Source organism: Nannobrachium achirus (genome assembly GCF_963921795.1).
Source record: "Nannobrachium achirus genome assembly, chromosome: 22".
NCBI classification, from domain to species: Eukaryota; Metazoa; Chordata; class Actinopteri; order Myctophiformes; family Myctophidae; genus Nannobrachium; species Nannobrachium achirus.
In genome coordinates, this window is record NC_137829.1 from 36,973,495 (window position 1) to 36,998,312 (window position 24,818).

Genomic DNA, 24,818 nt, shown 5'->3' on the forward strand with positions numbered 1-24,818 from the left:
GTGCCATGTCACCAAGACCTGTGAGTGTCAAACTGGGGTCCAGGAAATACCATGGTTCACACTGTGAGGGCGTTCCTGGAGGTCTCCGGCAAAATGAGGAACAGGTTACCCACTTTAACAAGATCAGCGCCGGTCGACTTTCAGGTCGACAATGTCACTATGGACTTCCCCGCCAAGCGACTTTAATCGACTTTTATATAAAAGCATTGTTTAAGCTTTTATTTGGGTTAATAGACGGAGCGAAATGGTTAGCTTAGCTTCGGATGGTATCAACACGTGAACCGTGAAAAAAAAAGGATACGATTATGACGTCACCTTTAAACCAGGTCTTCCTGTTTATATTAGCCTCTGCTAGCTGCTAGGCTCAATGCAAACCATCCGACCCTTACGCAGCTTCACTAGGTCGGATTTTGATTCGGAAACTTTCTGTGTGGCATCTGTATACGTTCCGGTGCCCATACCGATGGTAGTTTTAGACGATCAAGCACGAATTGAACAGCTCTGACATCACGCTCTGGCTTCACTGTGATGTCACACAGAATCCCTTTTATGTCCATACTGTATATGGAGTTCCCTGATGTCATCAATATTAATGATGCCCTGTTAGAGAGATCCCTGTGATGCCAGGGGGAAACAAATCCCTTTTATGCCCATATATGGAGATATGGAGATATCTGTGATGCCAGGGGGAACAGCTAGGTGGCTGACGATCTGCAGAGGTGAAAAATGGGCGATTTTCAAGCTCACAGCAAGTAGATCTGCTGTTTTATAAACACTTTAACATCTTGAACAACTGGGAACTAGAAATGTAAATGTGGAGGGGGGAGGGGTAGATAGCAAACATTATGAGGCATGTGGACGGTGGCGCTCCATCGGCAGGGATGTGAACGAGTCTTGGAAGCTCTGGCAGGTGGCCAGGGAGAGGGTGGAGGCAGGGGCGTCACAAGGGGGGGGAAAAAGTGGGACTGAGTTACTAGGGCCCAAGGTGGAGGGGCCTTTAATTATTTTATAATTTAGCTATTGAAAAATAGCAGATATACAAGCTCACAGCACGGCACCAAGTGCCGCGCTGCAAGCTTCTAGATCTGTTTTTGAAAAGTCATGAAGAAAATGTGTGCAAATCTTTGAATTATAAGTACTAGACCTTACCCGTTCAAAGATATGTGTTCCAAAATATGTGCAGAGTGTGGGTTGTGGGGAAGGTTACAGTAACTGGTGCGTGCGTGAGAATATGTGGGAGCATCATAATGTAAGGAGCAGCCCATGGAGGAGTGATTTATGATGGATACAAATAATTTAACAGCTAAATTAGGTGAATAGAAGTATGGGGATGTATGGGGAAGAAACGCTGATAAATAGCTTGAATTTGGGAAAAATTAAATTCGGGCTCCCTCACCGTCTGTATAATGCTAATGGCCAATGCCATGTGAAAGTTCGGATCAGTTGCTGAAGCGAGTGAATAGATAAACGTGGAAATGCATTGTGTGACCTATACTGACTGACCTACTGACTTCTCTAAGTATATGATAGATATGTTTTAAGCGAACATTTGTAACTGAAATTTAGCTTCTGGGGGGTCCCTGGAACTAAATGTTTTGAGATAGGGGTCCGCGGCCAAATACATATCATTTTGGGGGTCCTTCACATGAAAGGTTTTGAGCACCACTGACATAGAAACATTTGAAAATTCAAAGACTTGCACACATTTTCACGACTTTTCACGAAAAATAGCAGATCTACAAGCTCGCAGTGCGGCACTCGGGTGCCGCACTGTGAGCTTTTATATCTGCTATTCTTCAATAGTTAAAGCACAAAATAATCCGTTCCCAGTCTAAATGGGTTAAACTCCCGAATGAAGAACATTCATGGGGGGCCCGCAGTGAATCCTTGTACCCAGGGCCCAGAATTTGGTGTGACACCCCTGGGTGGAGGTGGTGCTGAGCCAACCTCCGTCCCTGTGATGGAGCCAGAGGGGAAGGAGTGTGGATGAGGGGAAGAGGGCTGCTTGAGACCTGGTTGTTTGCTGCATTGTGAGCGAGCACGTGTGCTTGTGTGCAGGGGCGCCACACCAAATTCTGGGCCCTGGGTACGAGGATTCACTGCGGGCCCCCATGAATGTTCTTCATAGGGGGAACTGAGAAAGCATTATTACGCATTATTTTGTGCTTTAACTATTGAAAAATAGCAGATGTTCAAGCTCACAGCGTGGCACCGAGTGCGTTTTTTTTGAAAAAACTATGTTTCTATGTCAGTGGTGCTCAAACGTTTTCATGTGAAGGACCCCCAAAATGATATGTATTTGGCCACGGACCCCCATCTCAAAATATTTCGTTCCAGGGACCCCCCAGAAGAAAAACTTTAGTTACAAATGTTCGCTAAAAAATGTACACACATTTTCACAACTTTTATAAAAAATAGCAGATCTACAAGCTCGCAGCGCGGCACGCAGCGCGGCACTCGGCGCCGCGCTGTGAGCTCGTAGATCTGCTATTTTTTCAATAGCTAAAGTATAAAATAATTAAGGCCCCCTCCACCTTGGGCCCTGGTAACTCAGTCCCACTTCCCCCCTCCCCCTTGAGACACCCCTGCTTGGGTGTGTGCGTGCCTGCCTCCGTGCGTGCGTCCGTGCATGTGTGTGTCTTGTGGTGTGACCAAGGGCACTGGTATCCATGGGGGTGTTCACCTTGGGACACAGTGACTTTTAGAGGTGTTACTGCCGGACACACACACACACACACACACACACACACACACACACACACACACACACACACACACACACACACACACACACACACACACACACACACACACACACACACACACACACACACACACACACACACACACACACACACACACACACACACACACACACACACACAGCAGAGCCCCCAGGCTGGTTTTCTGCTGACACTGGGCGTTTGGCTTGGCCCACCCTCCCTCTCTCTCTCATCTCTCTCTCCTCCCTCTCTCTCTCCCTCTCTCTCTCCACCCAATTCCCACTTAATCTCTCGTCCTTTTAGCGTCGGTTCCTCTGTCCTTCACTCTTTTGTCTCCCTTCGTCCATTCGCGCACGAAACGCACGGAATCTCTGCGTGCACACGTGTCCGACGTGTGTCCCCCCGCACGTCTCGCGAACCGTCCGTCCTCTCGGCTTCAAAACTCTACACATTTGTCGCCGGGGACCAGAGGGAGTGCGGATCTCCAAAAGTATCTACAAATCTCCATCAACTATATGGGTTTCTGATGTCATCATCTCTGCAAATCAATCAATCTATCTATCCATCTATATATTAGGGATGGGACGATAAGCGATATTATCGTTTATCGTGATAAAAAACACACAACAATCGTATCGTGGAGATTTAATTTATCGTGATATCGTCCTCCGTCATGCACTGGGATCAATTCACCTTTTATTTGCCGAGCTGCATATCCGGTACCACTTAAACCCTCTATAATTTGTAAAAGGTACTTATGATATATGTACTTGATACAGTAATTTTTTCACTCTCTATCAAATGTCTTAGCCAAAAAATAGCCAATCTACAAGCTCACAACACGTCGCAGCGCAATGCGTTTTGAGCTTGTAGATCTGCTATTTTTTGGTAAATGTTCTTCCCCAGGATAATGGATTTTGATTATCGTGATAATAATATCGTAAAACGCGATTTCTTTTGTAACATTAATCGTGATATGACATTTCGATATTTCCCATCCCTACTATCTATCTATCTATCTATCTATCTATACAAACAAGCAGAAAACGAGTAGATTTTACATTGTACTGTATGTATAGTTGGTGAAATGTAGACTGTTGTGCGTAGGCTCTTTGGTAAGTCTATCTGAAAGCGTGTCAGTGCTTCTCTACAGGCACGCGTTATGTCATTTCATACGTATGTGATGTGATCACACAAACGATTTCCTTTACGCTGAATCGTATCTATTACACAAGGCCATCCAAGACAATGAGTAACGGTAACGCGCTAATCACGCATCCGATGCTGTCGCATCCGTGTCCGCGGCAACACGCCGCCGTCACGTAAAAAACGGCGTGACAGCCCGTCCGCACGCCGGTCCGACAGTCCCCACCTGACCCTGGCCGGCACGGCAGTAATATTGAATATCTGATTAAAGGCCTATAAAAGTGGTACTTAACCCATTCAGAATGGGTACACATTTTGTGTATCATTATTCTATGCTTTAACTATTGAAAAAGAGCAGATATTTTTGAAGGATCGTGAAAATTAGAATTTTGACCCGATTCTATAAGTGTCTTTTGAATCCTTCTAAGATTTTTTGATAAACCCTATGTTTCTATGTCAGCAATCTGGCCAGCCATCATCAAAGAAAGGTCCTTTTCACTTAACTGGAGCTCAGTTAGTCTGTTCTTGAGAGACTACTATGTCAGTGGTTCTCAAACCTTTTCATGTGAAGGACCCCCAAAATGATATTTATTTGGCCACGGACCCCCATCTCAAAATATTTAGTTCCAGGGACCACCCAGAAGCAGAATTTGAGTTACAAACGTTTGCTTTGAAAATACATATATTAAAAGTTTTGCACACATTTTCACGACTGTTTCAAAAATAGCAGATCTACAAGCTCGCAGCGCGGCACTCGGTGCCGCGCTGTGAGCTTGTATATCTGCTATTTTTCACTGGTTAAAGCATTCAATAATTTTAGGCCTAAATGGGTTAATATTTCAAGGCGAGTGGAGAGGGAAACTGGTTCTCTGATACAAAACATATCGATCAAGCCACTCAATCGCTTTGATGGATGGGGGGGCCTGGGGCGGTCAGACCACTACAGTGGGAAGCCGTGCGTACCACCAGAGAGAGCGAGAGAGAGAGAGAGAGAGAGAGAGAGAGAGAGAGAGAGAGAGAGAGAGAGAGAGAAACAGAGGGATTTATGTGAATCAATAGGGCAGCTTGCCGAAACTCATCAGTGCAGCCTTGGCTTCCCAGAATTGTCTACGCTAGTAGATTAGTCTTTCATATGCATTTAAATGATAGAAAATAACAAGGAGCACGAGAGGGAAGAAATGTGTACAGTATGTATGACCTCTTAAAATGAAACATTTTTTCTTTTTAGGTTAGCAACCAGTCAACTAAGTCATCACTAAAAATGGCAGGAAACAACAGTATATACTGTATATTTAGACCTGGAATTATTGAATGCTGTGCCGCGCTGCGAGCTCGTAGGTCTGCTATTTTTGAAAAGTTGTGAAAATTCTAGCAAATCTTTGAATATAAGTATTTTTAAAGCGGACATTTGTATCTCAAAAGCAATTTCACTTAGACCCATAGGGGCGCCACAGATACAAAAGGTTGCACCCTACAGAATGTCGTAGAAATGCTAAATCCCTCCACAGCTTCCTTGGGTCCCAACGGCTGGGACCCAAGGTGTACGACTTACACACTCTGTGGAGGCAACCCGGCCTGGTGGAGATACATGTACACTCCGCGGAGCAGCCTTGTTTCTTTTCTTATTCCTTTCTGTCCGCTTAAAGGGATATTCCACTTTCAAAAAACGTTTGGTCATTGTATGGTCTAATCAGGCTTGTATGAACACCTTGAACAGTTTTTAATTTGCTTCATTCAGTATTTAGATATTTGATGTAAATGTTAGCAGCTCCAACACGCCCAGCCCCTCTCCACATACACACCCATTGTAACTTCAAACTCCATTTTAACCATGATAGATTCATTAAAAACACCCATTATTTTTTCTGGTGACTCATTTTACCTTCCTAATACGTGAGCAGACCGTGTTTTTTCAATAACTTTTTTCATTTATTTTCAATAAAATATTATTGTATTTAATGTTTTCCATTTTCCCAAAGAATTATTAAAAATAAAAGAAAAAGGTTATTGAAAAAACACGGTCTGCTCACGTATTAGGAAGGTAAAATGAGTTACCAGAAAAAATAATGGGTGTTTTTAATGAATCTATCATGGTTAAAATGGAGTTTGAAGTTACAATGGGTGTGTATGTGGAGAGGGCCTGGGCGTGTTGGAGCTGGTAACATTTACATCAAATATCTAAATACTGAATGAAGCAAATTAAAAACTGTTCAGGGTGTTCATACAAGCCTGATTAGACCATACAATGACCAAAAGTTTTTTGAAAGTGGAATATCCCTTTAAGTGCCAATTAAATGAAAATATTTAACATTTAGTCCGACTTCAGCATTATTTCATCTCTACTGTCCAAACATCTGCATTCATAAAGAGGAGGACACGTCGTCCTCGGACTTGAAAACAGCCTCGCTCGCAAATCTCTCCACGGTAGAGTTATGTTCCACGGAGAGCACTTCGATTAAAAGCCATCGGTTAATTATCTTTGTGAAGTTTACGAGTTGCGAGACGGTCGCCTTCAACTTCAAAACTCAACCTTTAAGTCGAGCCATTAAGAGATATGAGGTGGACAAGAGGGGGCGTGGGAGACCAACGAGCTGTCTGACATTTTCCATCCGACAGCTAGAATGGATGCAGCCTTCTGGTGGAGGTGACACAAGGCTGTTTAATCACCTCGGTGACTGTGGGAGGGCTGCGGGGGGACATGAGAACTGATGCTCATATCCACAGAAATGAAGTGGGAGAAATATCAGAACGAGCTTAAAAAAGGACCAATTCCTGTGTCAATAAAGCACTGAGCCAACAAGCTCAAACAGGAAACACAGTTTAGTTGATCTAATTTAGTCTAGGGTAGTTAAATGTAGTTTTTAACAGTATAATGTTAACGACAACATGTGAGTTGAAAATATAAGCTTAAAAATATATATATCACACCCAGTGTGAAGTGAGCGGGGCTTTTTATGAGTTAATTTCATTAAAGACCCAGTGAGATGGCTATTTGGGGTATTTTATTTTGAAGTCTGAAAAGGAAGCCTGTGTGTTTCTCAACCAATCAGAAGGGACCAGCCCTTCAGGCAATGGGACGTAAAATCTGAGTCATGTGATGCTTAATGTTTTGTTTGTAGCAAGGCAGAGAGACACGACCAGGCTGCCTCTTGTGCAGAATGTTTGTTACCAAGTTCCTTATTATTCTAACCTATAATGTTTACAGATACATATTTTATTGTGCTCATTAAGTTTACAATGAGTAATACATAGTTTGGATCTTGAAAGAGATTCAAAACGGAGTAGCTCTATAATTAAAAACAGCTGTGTTTGGAGGAATGCCAGCAATGGGAATCAAACAGGTGAATGTAACCAAAGGTTCATTTATATGCAAGCGGACCTGTCTATGTCATCACGCAGCACGTTTCTGTTCACAGGAAATAATTAAGAATGGCCCATTTAAGGACCTTTGATATAAAAATACACAAAATTTGTGTTATTTTCTATTTGTTTGGCATCTAGTGTTAGGAATGCCCATATGATTACCACGGATAAGCTCTAAAATTGTGAAAAAACATATTTTTTATTTCACTTTAAGCGTCCTGTGAAAGCTTGGCCAATGAGTCAACTGTGGGACATACTGTACGTACAGTACATACAAACAGACAAAGCCAGATGTAGGAGCGGTTAGCACCGCTCAAAAAAAACATAATAATGTAAAAGATACAGTCCAGCCACTCCGGTCCTTGCTCAAATGAAGCATGGACCGAGGCAAGATGCAAAAGGCTGCTATAGCCGATCTACAGGCTCACAACAACGCGTCAGGCACAACGCGTTGTGAGCTTGAAGATCGGCTATTTCCGGCACACGACGACACCAGTGCACAACAAGGAATAAATCAAAGCTAAAAGTGAAAACGGAGGAGGGAGTGTGTGGGTGGGCAGCAGTCACATGGGAGAGCTATTCCACTGACAGCATGGGTGAGCTGGTCCAAGGAAAAAACATCCCTAATTGACGTGGGGGTTTATTAGGAGGCTCACAAGACCCACTGTAGGAGATAACCCCCCCCCCCGCCCTGTAACATAACGTCACTGTCAGGCAGAAACCTTCTATCTCCAAGTTTCAAAATAGTTCTTTCATAAATTAAAGTACTACTTCATCATACAAGAGTGTTGCACAAAAGTAGTGAAAACAGCAGATCTACAAGCACACAACGCCGTTGTATGCTTGTAGATTGGCTGTTTTCACTACTTTAACTAGTTTTTAAAACTAGGAAGACGCCTCAGGGCGACAAAGGGTGAAGTCGCGCCACAGTGATGTGGACATCAGGGATGTGGACATCAAGGATCTCCATATATGGGCATAAAAGGGATTTGTTCCCCTGGCATCACAGGGATTTTCATATCTCCATATATGGGCATAAAAGGGTTGGTTCCCCCTGGCATCACAGGGATCTCTCTAACAGGGCACCATTAATATTGATGACATCAGCGAACTCCATATATGGGCATAAAAGGGATTCTGTTTGTTTGACATCACAGTGAAGCCAGAGGGTGATATCAGAGCGGCAAACCCATTCTGGTAGAGTGGTTCCCCTGACATCACAGTGACATCAGAGCATGATGTCAGAGCGTCAAACCAATAGACACATGTACACGTGTACACGTCTACACGCGGACAAGCTGTGATGTTTCTTATGGTAAACTGCGACCTTCGGCCACAATGATAATTAAAAAAGGAACAGTTTTGGACAGCGAGGATAAACTATGCAGGTTTAATCCCTGTCGCTGCCGTTTCTTTCATGTTGTCAAGCAAGACAATGGACCTCCTCATTTACAACCACCACTCAAAATACCGACGCGAGAAGTCTGTGAGGTGGCTTTTAAATGTCCGCCCATGAAAAATGAAATAAAGAGTCTGTCTTTACAGAAATGAGTCAGTGGAGGCAGGCTTTCATGATAACTGTGGGGACGCAGTTGGAGACGGAAATAGCGGCTTTACATTCTGGCCAACCTTAAAGGAGTAGTTCACCCCCAAAATGACTTTTTTTTCTATTGATTAATCACGCCATGGAGACTTGAGTTCAATAATATTTTTAGTTTTTTGTCACATTCCTAAGACAAAAATTTGATTACAATAAATGTACTCCCATTGATTCCGGATGGGGACCCGAATCCATTTGGGGTGAGTAATCAATAGAAAAAAATCACACCCGTGTGAACTGAGCGGTGGTCGTGGAGGCTGCGCAACAGCAAAACAAATATATATATACCTGTATATATATATTATAAAAAATATTAAAACAATATTAAACAAAATATTAATAATAAAATGCATGTCACTCAGGCCGCCACTGGTATCCATCCTTGTGTGTGTGTGTGTGTGTGTGTGTGTGTGTGTGTGTGTCTGGTCTGGCCTGAACAACAGCGCCCCTCCCTTAACATGTGTGGTCAAAAAAGGTACTGTAGGCTACATACAGACAGACACGGACGGACGGACGGACGGAGACAGACAGACCCACACACACGGCCACGTATAGGAGCGTTGTGACCACCGCTCAAAAAGTCATTTTGGAGGTGAACTATACTCCTTTAACGGCAACAAATTGGGATGTAGGACTACGCATGCAGGGCGTGAGCGCGTGCGTGCGTGCGTGCGTGCGTGCGTACGTGCGTGTGTGTGTGTGAGCATGAAAGAGTGGGTGTATGTGTCATTCAGTTCAAGCAGACTTCCTGCCAGTCCAGTCAAAGTGTCCCTCTGTCTACCGAGAGCCATTATCACAAAGGCTCTCAGATTTGGACAAGAGAAACACTGTTGGAATATCACTCGGCCCTACTGGAAAGAAGAAGAAGTAGAAACCCTCACCCCCCCCACCACGCATGTTTTCAACATACATACGTCAAGTCCCAAAAATGGGTCATCGTCACCAGCTAGAAAGCGTCAGGCGTGACGGCAACGGTCGCCACGGCAACCCAGCGCGGCGGGGTCATTCGCTTTCCTCCTGAACTTGAATGTTTTATCCTTTCTGTCTCAGATGCAATCTGATCTGATCTGCTATCGCGGTCTGGGTTTACGCGGCGCCTCGGCTTCCAAACCGTGTGTGTGTGTGTGTGTGTGTGTGTGTGTGTGTGTGTGTGTGTGTGTGTGTGTGTGTGTGTGTGTGTGTGAGCGTGCGTGCGTGCGCTCGTATGCACGGCACGCATGTATTTGCATATCGTCACTGTCGGGCAGAAACCTCGTATCTCCAAGTTTCAAATGATTTGTATGTTTTTTCACAAAGTAAAGCCCTGCTTCATCATACAAGGCCATCGCACAAAGGTAGTGAAAACAGCCGATCTACAAGCACACAACGCCTCGCGGGTGCGAGGCGTTGTGTGCTTGTAGATCGGCTGTTTTCACTAGTTTAAATCATTTTTAAAATGATAAATGCAAAACGAACGGTCTTGGACATACAAGGTTTTCACCCGACAACGACGATATGCATGTATGCTTGCATACCTGTGGGTCTAGTATTTTCAAGCATCTTATCTCCTCATACGCAAACAAAATTAAGCATGATACTGCCTGATCTCACAATTCCCGCAGTGCTGCGCGCTGTCGTGGGCCAAAAATAGCATACAGCACGACCCCGAACACCAGCAGAGTATAAATCTATACTGCTCTGTGTGTGTGTGTGTGTGTGTGTGTGTGTGTGTGTGTGTGTGTGTGTGTGTGTGTGTGTGTGTGTGTGTGTGTGTGTGTGTGTGTGTGTGTGTGTGTGTTAATGAAGTGCAATTGAGTGCTTGAAAAACGATCTATAAATAAAATATGAAATCATCAATACAGTCAAGCGTGAATTGAATGAAATAGTGTCTTCTGCTTGTTTCTTGGTACACAAAGCCATGCAGTCTCTCCGAAATCCGTAAAGATATCTAATTCCGTACGGGAAAAAAGGGAGTTTCTTACACATCAGAGGTTCCCAATCCCATATAAATTAACGGAATAAACGGACTTGCGTACTGCATCATCCTTTTGCACCGTGTCATATGCCGTCACCTTTTGAACCCTGCATTGTCTTTTGTACCGTGAAAGGCTGCAACTCGTTCGGATGTCTCCTCTCTGCCCCTCCCCCCCAGTGCAAACGAGACAAGTTCCCAATTGATTTAGATTTTCGCTGCACCCCGAAGGTTGGGTTTTTGGGCCAGGCTCCAATGTTGCGGTGTTGCTGTGTGAGTCGGTGTGTGCGTGCGTTAGGGCATTCACTAATAGTGATTTTTAGTATTCAAATTATTCGACCTCAAAGTATTCGAATAGTCGAATATTCGACAGGACTGGCCAAACTGTCAAATATTAAGTAAGCAAGAGGCGAACATTGTGAAAATAGCCGATCTACATGCTCACAACGCCGATCTGCTATTTTCACAATATTTATTTGCGGAACCGAGTCACATTAAATGTAATACCTACAATTCCAAGTGCTTGTCAGGGTGGGGGTCCCCAGTTCAAATGTGTTTATTTTGGGGGTCACGGGCTAAAAAGGTTTGAGAACCCCTGGTATAGAGCAAGCTTTATAAACTATATTTTTTTTTAAAGAGAAAACAACAAGAAAATTAAAATAAGCGAATATTCGACTTCGGTGAACAACGTCGAATAGTGACTTTGATATTTCTAATATTTGGTGAATGCCCTAGTGTGTGTGTGTGTGTGTGTGTGTGTGTGTGTGTGTGTGTGTGTGTGTGTGTGTGTGTGTGTGTGTGTGTGTGTGTGTGTGTGTGTGTGTGTGTGTGTGTGTGTGTGTGTGTGTGCCAGGACAGACGTGACAGGCAGCAGAGCACACCGAGGTTGGTCTCCAGCTGCGGAGGGACAGGCGGGAAAGTGCCAATAGAGAGCCACTGACGCTAAGTGAATAATTACAACCTATTAGCTGTACTTCAACTTCACACAGACAGTGGTGGGAAGCAACTAAGTACATTTACTTGGGTACTGCTATTTTTTATACATTTGAATACTTGAAATAGGTCATTCTGCATAATGAGTACTTTCTACATTTGGTACTTTAACTCATTGCATGCCAGGCCTGATAATCCCGAGAAAAAAAAAAAAAAAAAAAAAAAATCTTTTTTTCAAAAAAAAATTTGGACCCCAAAAACTTTAGTAGGCATGATAGCAATCGCGAAATTGCATGTTTAACCCCCATAGCAACCCCATCTTTCAAACATGGCAGCCATCTTTGTTTACATTTTAGGAAAACATAATGGCTGCTATCTCATGAATGCCTGAACGGATTTCCATTCGGATTTTTTTGTTTGAAAGCTGTGAGCAATGTGCAGACACGTGGTGCATTATCTAGGCATGGGTGTGCATGATCCGTGCACTATGAATTACATGGAAGTCTATGGAGACAGAGGCAGGGGAGAGTACGAAGGTATTGTTAAATGGCGGGGAATGTGTTAAGAACATTTTGACACCAACACTTTTGTACTTTTACTCAAGTAAATTTAGAATTCAGGACTTTTACTTGTAACAGAGTATTTCTAAGTTGCAGTATTGATACCACTGCACACAGACAGAAAGAGGGGGATGTAGAAAATGCCCACGCTTATTTATACAACGTTTTTCAGAAAGACTGGCAATGTGGGTACAAGTCTCCTGAAGGACGTTGTTTTTCGGAGCGAGGTGGTGCGCCTTAAATAAGTGAGTATGTGTGTGTGTGTTTGTGTCAACGTTTTTATCTAGGCTGAAAGCTGTGACCATTTTAATCCACGGCACAACCTAAATCTGAAGCGTGAATTAATTCTTTGAGCACTGGTGAGAAGAACAAATAATTTTCTTGGCACTGGTAATCAAACACCTTCTGTTTTTCACACGCTTTTTCCGAGTGTGTGATAATATTTGTCTTGCAATCCAAAGCTTTATTTTCAGTGTATTATGTAAGTTCTGGCAAAACCCTCCCTGAAATTTGTCTTGCAAAAGCAGACTTTTCGGTCTATTATGTAACATGGGCGAACAAAACTCGCCCTGACAATTGACCGATCGCTATGCCCCTCCTAAAGCCGTGCTTGCCCAATGCCACGTTTAGCGACAGGTTACTAAGGCGGGTGCCTTGGCAAGCTGCCATGGCGGCGTGCAGCAATAGCACCCAGCTGCAGACTAACCTGCCACAAACAAACGTACGTCCAGGAAGAAAACAATAGCCTATACTAAAGTCAGATTAACATACAGTACACAAGTTTTACCAGTTATATTTTCTCATGAAGTGCTCCTAAATTATTCCCGTGGGTTTGTGTAGGTCAGTGCAATCCGTTCTGTTTTTGTTTCAGTGTTTGTGACACGGAAGCGAGTGGGTGGGACGTTCGCGAACGAATCGAGTCTGTTGAACGACTCTTTGAAATGAACGATATGATTCGGTTCACAGTAGGGAGCCGTTCCTTTCTAATGAACAGTGGTGGGAAAGGTACTACATATCTTTACTTAGGTAAACATATCAATACTGCAATCAAGTTTGGAATGTTATTAATGTACTAGAGTAAAAGTAAAATAGTATTGGTTTCAAAATGTACTTAAAGTACCAATATTAGAACGTACTCATTATGCAGAATGTCCTGTTTCACAGGTTTTCCAATGAGTAAAATGTAGAAAAATCATTTGCAAATAGCCGATCTACAAGCTCACAATGCATCGCAACGTGACACATTGTGAGCTTGTAGATCACCTATTTTCAAATGCCAGAAATGTATCCAATGGCCAAAATGTATAGGCCTATATGGGTGGAAGTGATTTACAATCATAATCAAAATCTACAAAGTAACCAGTAACTAAAATGAGCCAGTCTTTTGAACGGCTCTTTGAAAGGAACGGATCTCAGAGATCCGGTTCACTTCAAAGAACCATAAATCCCATCTCTATCTAGCAGCCAGACACCGATGCGCGCCGCCATGGCAGCTTGCCAAGTCTGCTGCGTTAGTAACCTGTTGCTAACTTGGAATTGGACAAGGACGGCTTTAGGAGGGGCATAGCGATCGGTCAATTAGTCAACATGTGCAAACGGTCTGACCAAGACGATTTTATCCAATATACGTACACACATCGCCAACGAGTTCGGAAGCGGGTTTGGTGTCATTTTTCACATTCCATTTCAATTCTTTTGTGATGTCTTTCTTTGGCTCCGGAGGCGGAGCCCCAGTGTGAAACACGGAAAAACAACCAGTGGTGGAAAAAGTACTCATACTGTATCTTTTACTTAAGTAAAAGTATCAATACGGCAATGTAGAAATACTCTGTTAGGCTGCGGTCACACCAAAGTGTATGAGAGTGGATTCCCATTCCGCCAATGCATTTCATTGGGAATGGACAATGGAGCGGTTTCATGCACGTGAGCATGTAGATCGGCTATTTTCACAATTTCTGCCTGTAATATTAGACAATTTGACCAATGTTTAATTTGTCATTTTAGAGGCATTAAAAAATCCTTAAATTGTCACTTTACAAATGTGCACATTGAGTTGTTATCTGGGGACCCCCCCACAATTATTTGGGGACCCCCCTGAGGGTCCCGACCCACAGGTTGAGAACCACTGTTGTAGAGAGCTGAGAGGTGAAAACATCACTTGGCTGGGTGGGAGGAAAGACCGGCTGTGACCTGGTGAAGTAGCGTACCTGTCTTGTGACCTGGTGAACTAGCGTACCTGTCTTGCGGAGTGGGAAGTCGTCTTTGGAGTCGTACATGCCGAGGATGGCGTGGTTGTAGGCGGACATGCCCGTCTGTGGAGGGGAACTCTGGTCCAGGGAGCTGTGCTGAGTTTTCCTGGGGGGAGAGAGAAACACAGGCCAAATAGATCAGGCCACAACCCCCAAAATAATCATATTTTAACTGGGGACCCCCCGACCCTGACGAGCACTAAGACACCTCTGTGAGCATGCAGATCAGCTATTTTCACAATTCCAGCCTCTGATTATGTGTCAATTTGGTCAATGTTTAATTTTAGAGATATTCAAAATTCCTTAAATTGTCCCTTTAGAAATGTGCAGATAACATCTATACACTCAAACGTTGTTGGTTTGTTTACTGTTGAGTGAAAAAAACAATGTTGCACATTAAGATAATCATCTGGGGACCCCCCCAAAATAATTTGGGGACTCCTTGGGGGTCCCGACCCACAGGTCGAGAACCAATGAAATAGACATGACATTGTGACAATGTGACATTGTGGTTTTATAATTGGTCCCCTCATTTTCCCCCTACTAAACCAAATCTCTTTGCTGATAACAAAGAGACTGAAACACCTTGTGAGCTTGTAGATTATATTATTACTATAATATTATGCCCAGAATATGGATGTTAAGATTTATGTCAGGGTCTTCAACAGGGGGTCCGGGAGCTATAGAGTTTTTTCTCCTTTTTTATATTAACCACTTGAACCCTAGCGTCCATATTCTGAGAACTTTAGCCAAAAATAGCAGATCTCCAAGCTTGTAGATCGGCTATTTTTGGCAAAGTGCTTGGTGTAGAGGGGGGAAAAAAACAGACTAAGTACAGAGTGAAAGTACAAAACTATGGCACCACCTCTTTAAAGAGTGAGCTTCTATCTCCCTGCACGGTACATGAAAGAGAAGCCGCAGAGCATGAGTACAGGTTAAAAACAGAGACACAGTTAGAGGTGGGGGGCAGAGATAGACATACAGAAAGAGAAAGAGAGGAGCAAAAAGACTCCTCGCTCTCCTTCCCCTCTTATCACCTCTGTGATAAGAGAGGCTGAAGACAGGATACCTGCAGGCAGCAGAGAGAGAGAGAGACAGATAGTCTTTTGAATAAAATGTCATTTAGTTTTAGTCATAATTTAATCACCTGAATTTTTTTAGTTTTAGTCTAGTTTTAGTCGACTAAATCTACAGTTGATTTAGTCAACTGAAATGTATTTTAGCCGGCCTTGATGGCATCGTAATGACTGATTTTACACTTGGTTGCGTGCTGAAAATAGCCGATCTACAAGCGTCGCGCTTGCGACGCGTTGTGAGCTTGTAGATCTGCCATTTTCAGCATGCAACACCTGAGAGCAACCAAACATAAAATGACTCTCTTCTCCACTAGTCCCTCCCTAACCTTTCAGTCAAGTTTTTATTTTGTTGACGAACTTGTCAATATATTTAGTCTTAGTTTTAGTCATCACAGCTTAGTTTTTATTTCGTTTTTATTTAGTTTTCGTCAGTGAAAAAAAAAACGTCATAGTTTTTAGTTAACAAAATCAACACTGGCAGAGACACAGATAGAGGGAGGAAGAGGGGAGGGGAGGATGAAAGAAGAGCAAGATAGGTAAGGAAAGATGAGAAGAAAAGAGGAAAAGAATTGAAGAATTGAGCAGGAAATGGTAAATCAAGCCGAGGGGGAAAGCTAACCCTGAGACCTGGCAAGGAAAGAAAACAAACAGGAGAAAAGAAAACAAACAGGAGAAAAAAAAACAGCGAGGGAAGAGAGAGGTGATGACAATGAGAGAGAGAGGTGATGACAATGAGACAGAGAGACGGCATCCCTTTCCCATTTCTCCTTCAGTCTCTGTGCCGTCTTATCGTCTCTTCCCTGCCAAGTGAAAGTTGGCCTGAAACCTCTTGAAATATTTAAAGAGGGGGAGAGGTGGCATTGTTGCTGTTAACTTCAAACGAGCGCCAAGTGCGTGAGCGTGCGAGTTTGAAGCACGCACGTTCGTTTGAAGCGCGCGTGCGTTCGTTTGAATCGCGTGCGAGCAGATGTCAGTCAGCACAGCTGTCATGCACAGAGGGGCCTCGTACCATGGAGATTCCCTCTCAAGTCTAACTGAAAGCTAACAGGTGAAGAGTCGAATGGAGGCCACTGGAATGAAACACACGTGGTGCGACTTTGTGGCCTCCACCCCTCATTTCTCACATGCCCCTCTTCTAGCGCCACCATGATGCCGATTCTTGCCAAACACATTTTTGGACACTGCTGCTACAGATTTTGCCCTAAAATCACACAAAGCGGTACACAGTATCTCTGAAGTCATGTCATCAACATGGATCTGTCCCATTTCCCATATTCCCTCCTGATTGGTTACCATTGCCTTCTAAAGTTTGTGTATGCGACCTGACGGTCGCTTATCTCCCGATTTAGGGAGTCTTACTGGTAAATGAATGGCGTATATGGAGATCTCCGTGTCAGTCCTTGTCCTTTTTATGCCCATATATGGACGTACTAATGACCCTGATGTTAACACATATGGTGCCAACCCCGAGTTTCCCGAGTTTGTATTGGTACTAGTGCTGTGCCAACCCCGAGTTTCCAGAGTTTGGGCCGTTTTTGAAAAAAAAAAAAAAAAATTCAAAATATTTTTTTGGACCTCCAGAAATGTATTAGGCATGATCGCGATCGCGAAATTGCATGTTTAACCCCCATACCAACCCATTCTTTCAAACATGGCAGCCATGTTTGTTTACATCTGAAGAAAACATAATGGCTGATAAATCATGAATGCCTGAACGGATTTCCAAGCGGATTTTTTTGTTTGAAAGCTGTGAACAGCATCTACACACGTGGGGCATCATCTAGGCATGGGCGTGCACTTTTTACACACTTGCACAATTACATGGAAGTCTATGGTAACCATGGCAACGCGAGACATTGAAGAGAAAAAAAAGCTGTGAACAGCATCTACACACGTGGTGCATCATCTAGGCATGGGCGTGCACTTTTTACACACTTGCACAATTACATGGAAGTCTATGGTAACCATGGCAACGCGAGACATTGAAGAGAAAAAATCATTGCAACATAAGTGTTAAGCCCATATCTGGGAATGCCCATATGTGGACACACTGGTTGAATCTGTAGCAAAATGCAAGCACGCGATTCCTGATGAAGCCGGTCAATTTGACATAATATGGCCCAAGTGTGTGTCACAGTGGGAGGAGTAGTAGGACCTGGAAAGATGGAAGCTAGAAGATGGAATAAAGAAAGATGTACTAATAGCCTAGGGCATTCACGAATAGTGATTTTTAGTATTCAAATTATTCGACCTCAAAGTATTCGAATAGTCGAATATTCGACAGGACTGGCCAAACTGTCAAATATTAAGAAAGCAAGAGGCGAACATTGTGAAAATAGCCGATCTACATGCTCACAATTATTTTCACAATATTTATCTGCGGAACCGAGTCACATTAAATGTAATGCTTGTCAGGGTGGGGGTCCCCAGTTCAAATATGTTTATTTTAGGGGTCACGGCCTAAAAAGGTTTGAGAACCGTTGACAACTCATTCTTATGACTTCCTATCTAGCCAAGCGTTATAAACTATATATTTTTTAGAGAGAGAGAGAGAGAGAGAGAGATAGAAAAAAAAGCGAATATTCGACTTTGGTGAACAACGTCAAATAGTGACTTTGATATTCGAATACTCGATTATTCGAATATTTGGTGAATGCCCTACTATAGCCTGGTTGCCCAGTTAGGGCAATCACAATAATGAAACTTTGATGCTCAAGCTGTACTTGAACACACAACACAGGAAGATAGGTGCGCGGCTGGGACAGGGGGGGACGGTCGGGGACGCCACTTACCCGTACCAGTAGCGTGGGTCGTTGGGCAGACAGTGGTTTAGGTTTCGCTGAGCCAGGGCTTTCTTCTTGTTCAGGACAAACTCCTGAAGACGCATCTTTACTTCAGTACTGGCCACTGCACCTACCAGGGAGGGAGAGAGGGATGGAGAGAGAGATGGAGAGAGAATGTCTTTGAATATTTCAAATCAAAATCAAAATTTCAAAGGTTTTTTGAAAAACCTATGTTTCTACTGTATGTCAGTGGTGCTCAAACTTTTTCATGTGAAGGACCCCCAAAATGATATGTATCTGGCTACGGACCCCCATCTCAAAATATTTCATTCCAGAGATCCCCCCAGAAGCAACATTTTAGTTACAAATGTTCGCTTAAAAAACACATATAGGCCTACTCAAAGGCAAAAGGTATATTTGTATATATGTATATATATATTGTATATTTCGATAGCTAAAGTATAAAAGGCCCGTCCACCTTGGGCCCTGGTAACTTAGGCACTCGGTGCCGCGCTGTGAGCTTGTATATCTGCTATTTTTCAATAGTTAAAGCATAAAATAATGATACACAATAATGTTGCTGTACCCATAAAGCTCGTTTTTTACGATGGGCGATTTTCACAATTTGTGCTCAATATAGTCGTACAACAAAATATACGTGAAACAATTTAGTTGGTTCGTAAGGATTACTTTGAATTTATTTAACTAATTTACTGCCACACCCCGAGTTTCCTCGAGTTGTTCCCGATGTCCGTTCATGCCACGCCCAAGTTGCCCGAGTTGGCAGCCATTTTCAATCTTTCAAACATGGCAGCCATGTTTGTTTACATTTGTGGAAAACAAGGGGAGAGTATTTTTTGCAGGTCGTTCAGTCCGAGTGTATCAAAAAAGCAACTGGGTTAAGCACCGTTGGTCCGACCAGTTTAACATTCACCAGCTTCGTCAGGTTACTGTAGGATTTCACCAGGTTAGCATTCACCAGCGTTAGTTTTACTGAGGTTAGGGTTAGGGTTAAGGTTTAGGTTTAGGTTTATCTCCGTCCCCCCGACTTTCGGCACCTCCGCACAGCCAATCACAAGCTTCGGTCTGCCTTAACCCAGTTGCCTTTTTGATAAACTCGGACTGAATGACCTGCAAAAAACAAGATTGGTAATATCTCTTGAATGCATGAACGGATTTCCAAGCTGATTTTTTTGTTTGAAAGCTGTGAACGGCGTGCACGATCTGTGGTGCACGATCTGTGCATGATCCGTGCACGATCCGAGCACAATGCACAAAAATTGCTTTTTTTTACATTTAGCAAAAAAATGGTGGCATGTCCTTAGTATGTCGATTTTTAATCGGGGCAAACGTATCCAATTTGTCAATTTTTTTTTAATAAAATAATTGATAAAAATATAATTGATTATATTATAATCACTGTATTTCTGCAAAATAAATACACCCTACACTCCTATAAACCTGCAACCTGCAAAAAGTCAACGCCTGACTTCACAACCAACATAATCCACCCGCTAAAGGACGCTGTCATCTGCTCTTCAGACTGGAAGGCTATTCAACCAATCACAACACGGTGTATATGATTATTAAATATATTTAAAATATGTTTCCATTTCCGCTAAGCAGCTACAGCAGCTGCGGTAGCTGGGCTTTGACGCAATTTGGTTACGGTAGGAATTATTTGCATGTATTTCTTTTTTTTTTTAAATTATTATTTTACTGCATGGGGCAAAACGGAAGTAGTAGGGATGGGATGTTAAACAATATTATCGTTTATCATGATAAAAAACACATTTCATTTATCGTGACATCGTCCTCCGTCATGCACTTGGATCAATTCACCTTTTATTTGCCGAGCTGCATGTCTGTTACAACTTGCGAGCTTGTAGATCGGCTATTTTTTGGGCAAATGTTCCGCCCCAAGATAATGGATTTTGATTGTCACGATAATATCGTAAATCGCGATTTATTTTGTCACAATCGTCGTGATTTTCATATCGTCCCATCACTAGGAAGTAGGGTCTTTATTCTCTACTCATTTTCAGAGCTTCCAAAGTATGGACTTTTTTAGGCGGAAGCGTTCGAAAATTGCGGGAGCCAACACATCCGCCCCGAGAGACCAGACAACGTATAAATCAGGTTTTAACATCGCTTCCGTGCGGCCAATCTGTCGCACCAAACTCCAGCGAGACCGCAGCAGTGCTTCCACTCTCTTAGCGACAGGGTTTTTTTTTTCTCCCACAGTCTCGCTCTTTAATTACCACTCTCATTTCACAGCCACGAAACACACCACCCTGAGAGGGATGGAGTGAGGGAGAAAGAAGTACAGAAAAGACCTGAGAGGAGAGAGAGAGTGTATGAGACAGAAGAGGTGATAAACAATAATAGGTGTTTTGAGAGTTAAGTCGGGGGAAAAACAGAAGAAGAAGCGTCTTTTTCTGGGAAAGTGCCAGGGAGCGGAAGTAAGTCGACGACAGGTGACACACGTCGAGCCCCGGGGTGAAGTGACAAACATGTGAACGTGACAACTGCTAATATGGAAGCTCTAAAATCACAGGGTGGAGTGTGTCGAAGTGCTGACATCCCAATATGTCTGCCTTGCCACTGAGGCAAATTGGCTTTTATGAGACTGCCTTGCAGGCAATTTACTGCAGCACTTAACAAAGCCTTCCTCTGTTAACAGCCCTGTGCTCTTTCCAGGGGCGTCACAAGGGGGGGGGGGGGGGACTGAGTTACTAGGGCCCAAGGTGGAGGGGCCCTAGTAACTTTAGCTATTGAAAAATAGCAGATATACAAGCTCACAGCGTAGATCTGCTATTTTGGAAAAGTCGTGAAAATGTGTGCACTGCAAATCTTTGAAAATATGTATTTTTAAGCGAACATTATTATTTTTTAACTCAAATTTTGCTTCTGGGGGGGGGGGGGGGGGTCCATGGAACAAAATATTTAGAGATGGGGGTCCGTGACCAAATACATATCATTTTGGGGGTCCTTGACATGAAAAAGTTTGAGCACCACTGACATGGAAACATATAGGTTTCTTGCAAACACTTTCACAATTCTTCAAAAATAGCAGATCTACAAGCTCGCAGCGCGGCTGTGAGCTTGTATATCTGCTATTTTTCAATAGTTAACATTCATGGGGGGCCCGCAGTGAATCCTTGTACCCAGGGCCCAGAATTTGGTGTGACACCCCTGGCTCTTTCCGTACTAGTGAGGCAATGGGCTCACCTCGCCTAGCCAAAGATGGTCAGGGAAAAAAAAAGGCGAGCACGGGCGCCTTTGGCAGGGTTGGCAGCGACAGTTAGCTTACTTAGAGAAGTTCTGCCACCACAACGGTGTTGAAAAGGATTTGTGCCAAAATACTTGCCTAGCTGTCAACGCCTGCCTGGCCTGACCGTGAAGGCAAGAACAATGCCATTTATTTCAACCGTAATTTTTTTTTATAGACGTAAACCATTCAATTATCAGTAGCTGTAATTGTTCCTCATGCTACATGTTAAAAAGATAGGCCTATGGGAAGAATAGTGGGCAAGGGTGCACATTTCCAGTCTGCTTTCTTTGCCGACCCTTAGCTTAAAGCTACCTAGGCAAGGCTGAGATTCCCTGTAGTAAAAAACTGCTGGTGCTTAAAACTGTTCCTGATGATAAGTGCTACCGTAAAAGCAGAATGGACTGAAAATGAAGATAAATTGTCTCCTCTTTTAATCGTGCAGCTAAGCTCACCTACCCTAACACTCCCTATGGATTAATGCATTTAGACCGGGTACGCATTATTGCGTATCATCTAATGCTTTAGCTTTTGAAAAATAGCAGATATACAAGCTCACAGCGCGGCACTGCGAGCTTGTAGATCTGCTATTTTTGAGAAATCTTGAAAATTCTGTGTCTTCTGAATCCTTCTAAGGTTTTTTTGAAAAAGGTATGTTTCTATGTCGGCGGTGCTCAAACCTTTTCATGTGAAGGACCCCCAAAATGATATGTATTTGGCCATGGACCCCCATCTCAAAATATTGTATCAGGGACCCCCCAGATGCAAACATTTGAGTTCCAAATGTTCGCTTTAAAAAAAAAAATATATATATATATATATATATATATTCAAAGATTTGCACAAATCTTCATGATTTTTCAAAAAAATTGCAGATCTACAAGCTATTTTTCAATAGTTAAAGCATTCAATAATTCGAGGCCTAAATGGCTTAATGCACTGGTGGCTCTCGCTGCCAAAAGAGGAAATAAATAGACTTCCAAGAATCCCCAGCAGCCTGGGTTCTGCTGCCCCACGGTGCGAGCCTGTCCCAGCTTAACCTGTCCCTCGCTGCAGTATAGACGTGTCGAGGTCAGGCCGCCCTGACGGATGGTGGCTCTGAACGGCTCTCACTTCTCTGACACACAGTGTCCCGAACGGCACATTTTCACAGCAGGAGGGGTACAGTAGCATTAGCTTTAGCGATGGTAAGAGCAGCAGCGGCAGTAGTAGTAGTAGTAGTGGCACCATTAGTTATGGTAGAGTAGCAGTATAGCTGCAACAGCAGAAAACTTTTGAAAAGTTGTGAAGATGTGTGCAAAGCTTTGAATATAATGTATTTTTTAAGCGAACATTTGTAACTCAAATTTTGCTTCTGGGGGGTCCCTGGAACTAAATATTTTGAGATGGCGGTCCGTGGCCAAATACATATCATTTTGGGGGTCCTTCACATGAAAAGGTTTGGGCACCACTCACTTAGAAACATAGGTCTGTTTTTTTTTGACGCCATCAAAAAAACGTCGCTCCATCCGCTTCCGCTTGTTTATTATTTTCACAGAATCGCCATTTTCTCCGTTCCGTGACACACTACAGTTTTTTCTTTCACAGAAGCAGAGAAAGTGTGTGCATGTCCGTGATCGATTGGGGGATCGATCGAAAAACAGAAAAGTATTCTATGACTACTTGAAAAGGTAAGGCAAAACGAAAGATAGATGGCAATGGCTAGTACAGTAGTTTGGTTAAACATGATTGGGCAGTAAATGACTTAAAAAAAACCAAACTTGTCACAGTAGGCTAAACTGGCTTTTACTGCAACCGGAACACAGGTACAATGAACAGCCAGTGTGTGTGTGTGTGTGTGTGTGTGTGTGTGTGTGTGTGTGTGTGTGTGTGTGTGTGTGTGTGTGTGTTTGCGTGCGTGCGTGCGTGCGTACGTGCGTACGTGTATGCACTAGTATAACCGTACTAGTACTAGCACAACATCGTCAGTCCTATCGTCTCTGGCAGGCAGAAACCTTGTATCTCCAAGTTTCAGATTTGTACGTTTTCTTTTTTTTCTTCTCGTAACGTAAAGCCCTGCTTCACCATAGAAGACCGTCGCACGAGACTAGTGAAAATAGCAGATCTACGAGCACACAACGCCTCGCGTTGCGAGGCGTTGTGTGCTTGCAGATCGGCTATTTTCGCTATTTTGAATAATTTTTTTTAAAACGATAACGGTTTTGGACATACACAAGGTTTCCACCCGACGACGAGGATACGTTTCTCTGGTAAGTAGCATTCACTCACTCTCCTGGCCTCTCTCCTTGTTCTTCAGCTGGATGAGCTTGTGTTCCCGCTGCTGCTTCTCCATCTCCTGCTCGTGGCGATGGCGCTCCAGCTTCCTCTGGTGCTCCAGCAGCTCCTGTTGGTGCTTGAGGGCCAGAAGGTCCTGTTGGTGCTGAGCAGAGGTGGAAGAAAAGCACTAAAATGTTTGACTTAAAGGACAACTTGTTTTTGTAATCTGCCCCTCAACCCCTTTAGGTGACAGTACCCCTTTAAAGGACAACTTTAGTTTTTTACAACAAGGGTTCATATTTTAGATAGTCATTAGAGAAAAGAAAAGATGAGTGTTAAAATGTTTTCATTTCTTTTCTTTCTATTGTTTTAGCGATTTCACTATTTTGATTTCAGTGGGTGGGGGCATGCGTACAAGTGGCTAAATAAGTCAGTTTTTAGACACAATTTCCGACAATTTCTTTATTACTATTTACACCAGCCCCCATAAGTCACATCTGACCATGAAAGAGTGCAGTGCATCTGGGAAATGGGCTTATTGTGTCTTAACATACATATTTAGCCACCTGCATGCATGCCCGAAACCTGGGGCATGCATGCAAATCGAAATCGTTAAAATCACAAAAACGATAGAAAGAAGTAAATGAAAACATTTTTAACGCTCGTCTTTACTTTTCTCCAATGACTATCTAAAATATGAACAAAACTAAAGTTGTCCTTTAACCCATTTAGACCTGAACACATTATGACGCAATATTTTATGCTTTAACTATTGAAAAATAGCAGATATACAAGCTCACAGCGCGGCACCAAGTGCCGCGCTGCGAGCTTGTAGATCTGCTATTTTTGAAAAAGTCGTGAAAATGTGTGCAAATCTTTGAATATATGTATTTTCAAAGCGAACGTT

At 43.1% G+C, this 24,818-nt stretch overlaps 1 protein-coding gene and 1 long non-coding RNA gene across 2 annotated transcripts in view; both read right to left on the reverse strand.

Moving 5' to 3' along the window:
* LOC308308325 overlaps positions 1-24,818 on the reverse strand; it is an 839,845-nt gene that overhangs the window by 181,647 nt on the left and 633,380 nt on the right. The window lies entirely within an intron of this gene.
* The window catches only part of hdac4 (histone deacetylase 4), a gene marked incomplete at its 3' end in the record, with an annotated part of 312,733 nt that overhangs the window by 136,388 nt on the left and 151,527 nt on the right, over positions 1-24,818 (reverse strand). The window contains exons 6-8 of the mRNA XM_080753473.1: positions 23,924-24,074; positions 18,394-18,514; positions 14,513-14,631 (exon numbers count right to left, since the gene is read on the reverse strand). Of these exons, the coding sequence (XP_080609599.1) occupies positions 14,513-14,631; positions 18,394-18,514; positions 23,924-24,074 (391 nt within the window). The remainder of the gene's footprint in view (positions 1-14,512; positions 14,632-18,393; positions 18,515-23,923; positions 24,075-24,818) is intronic.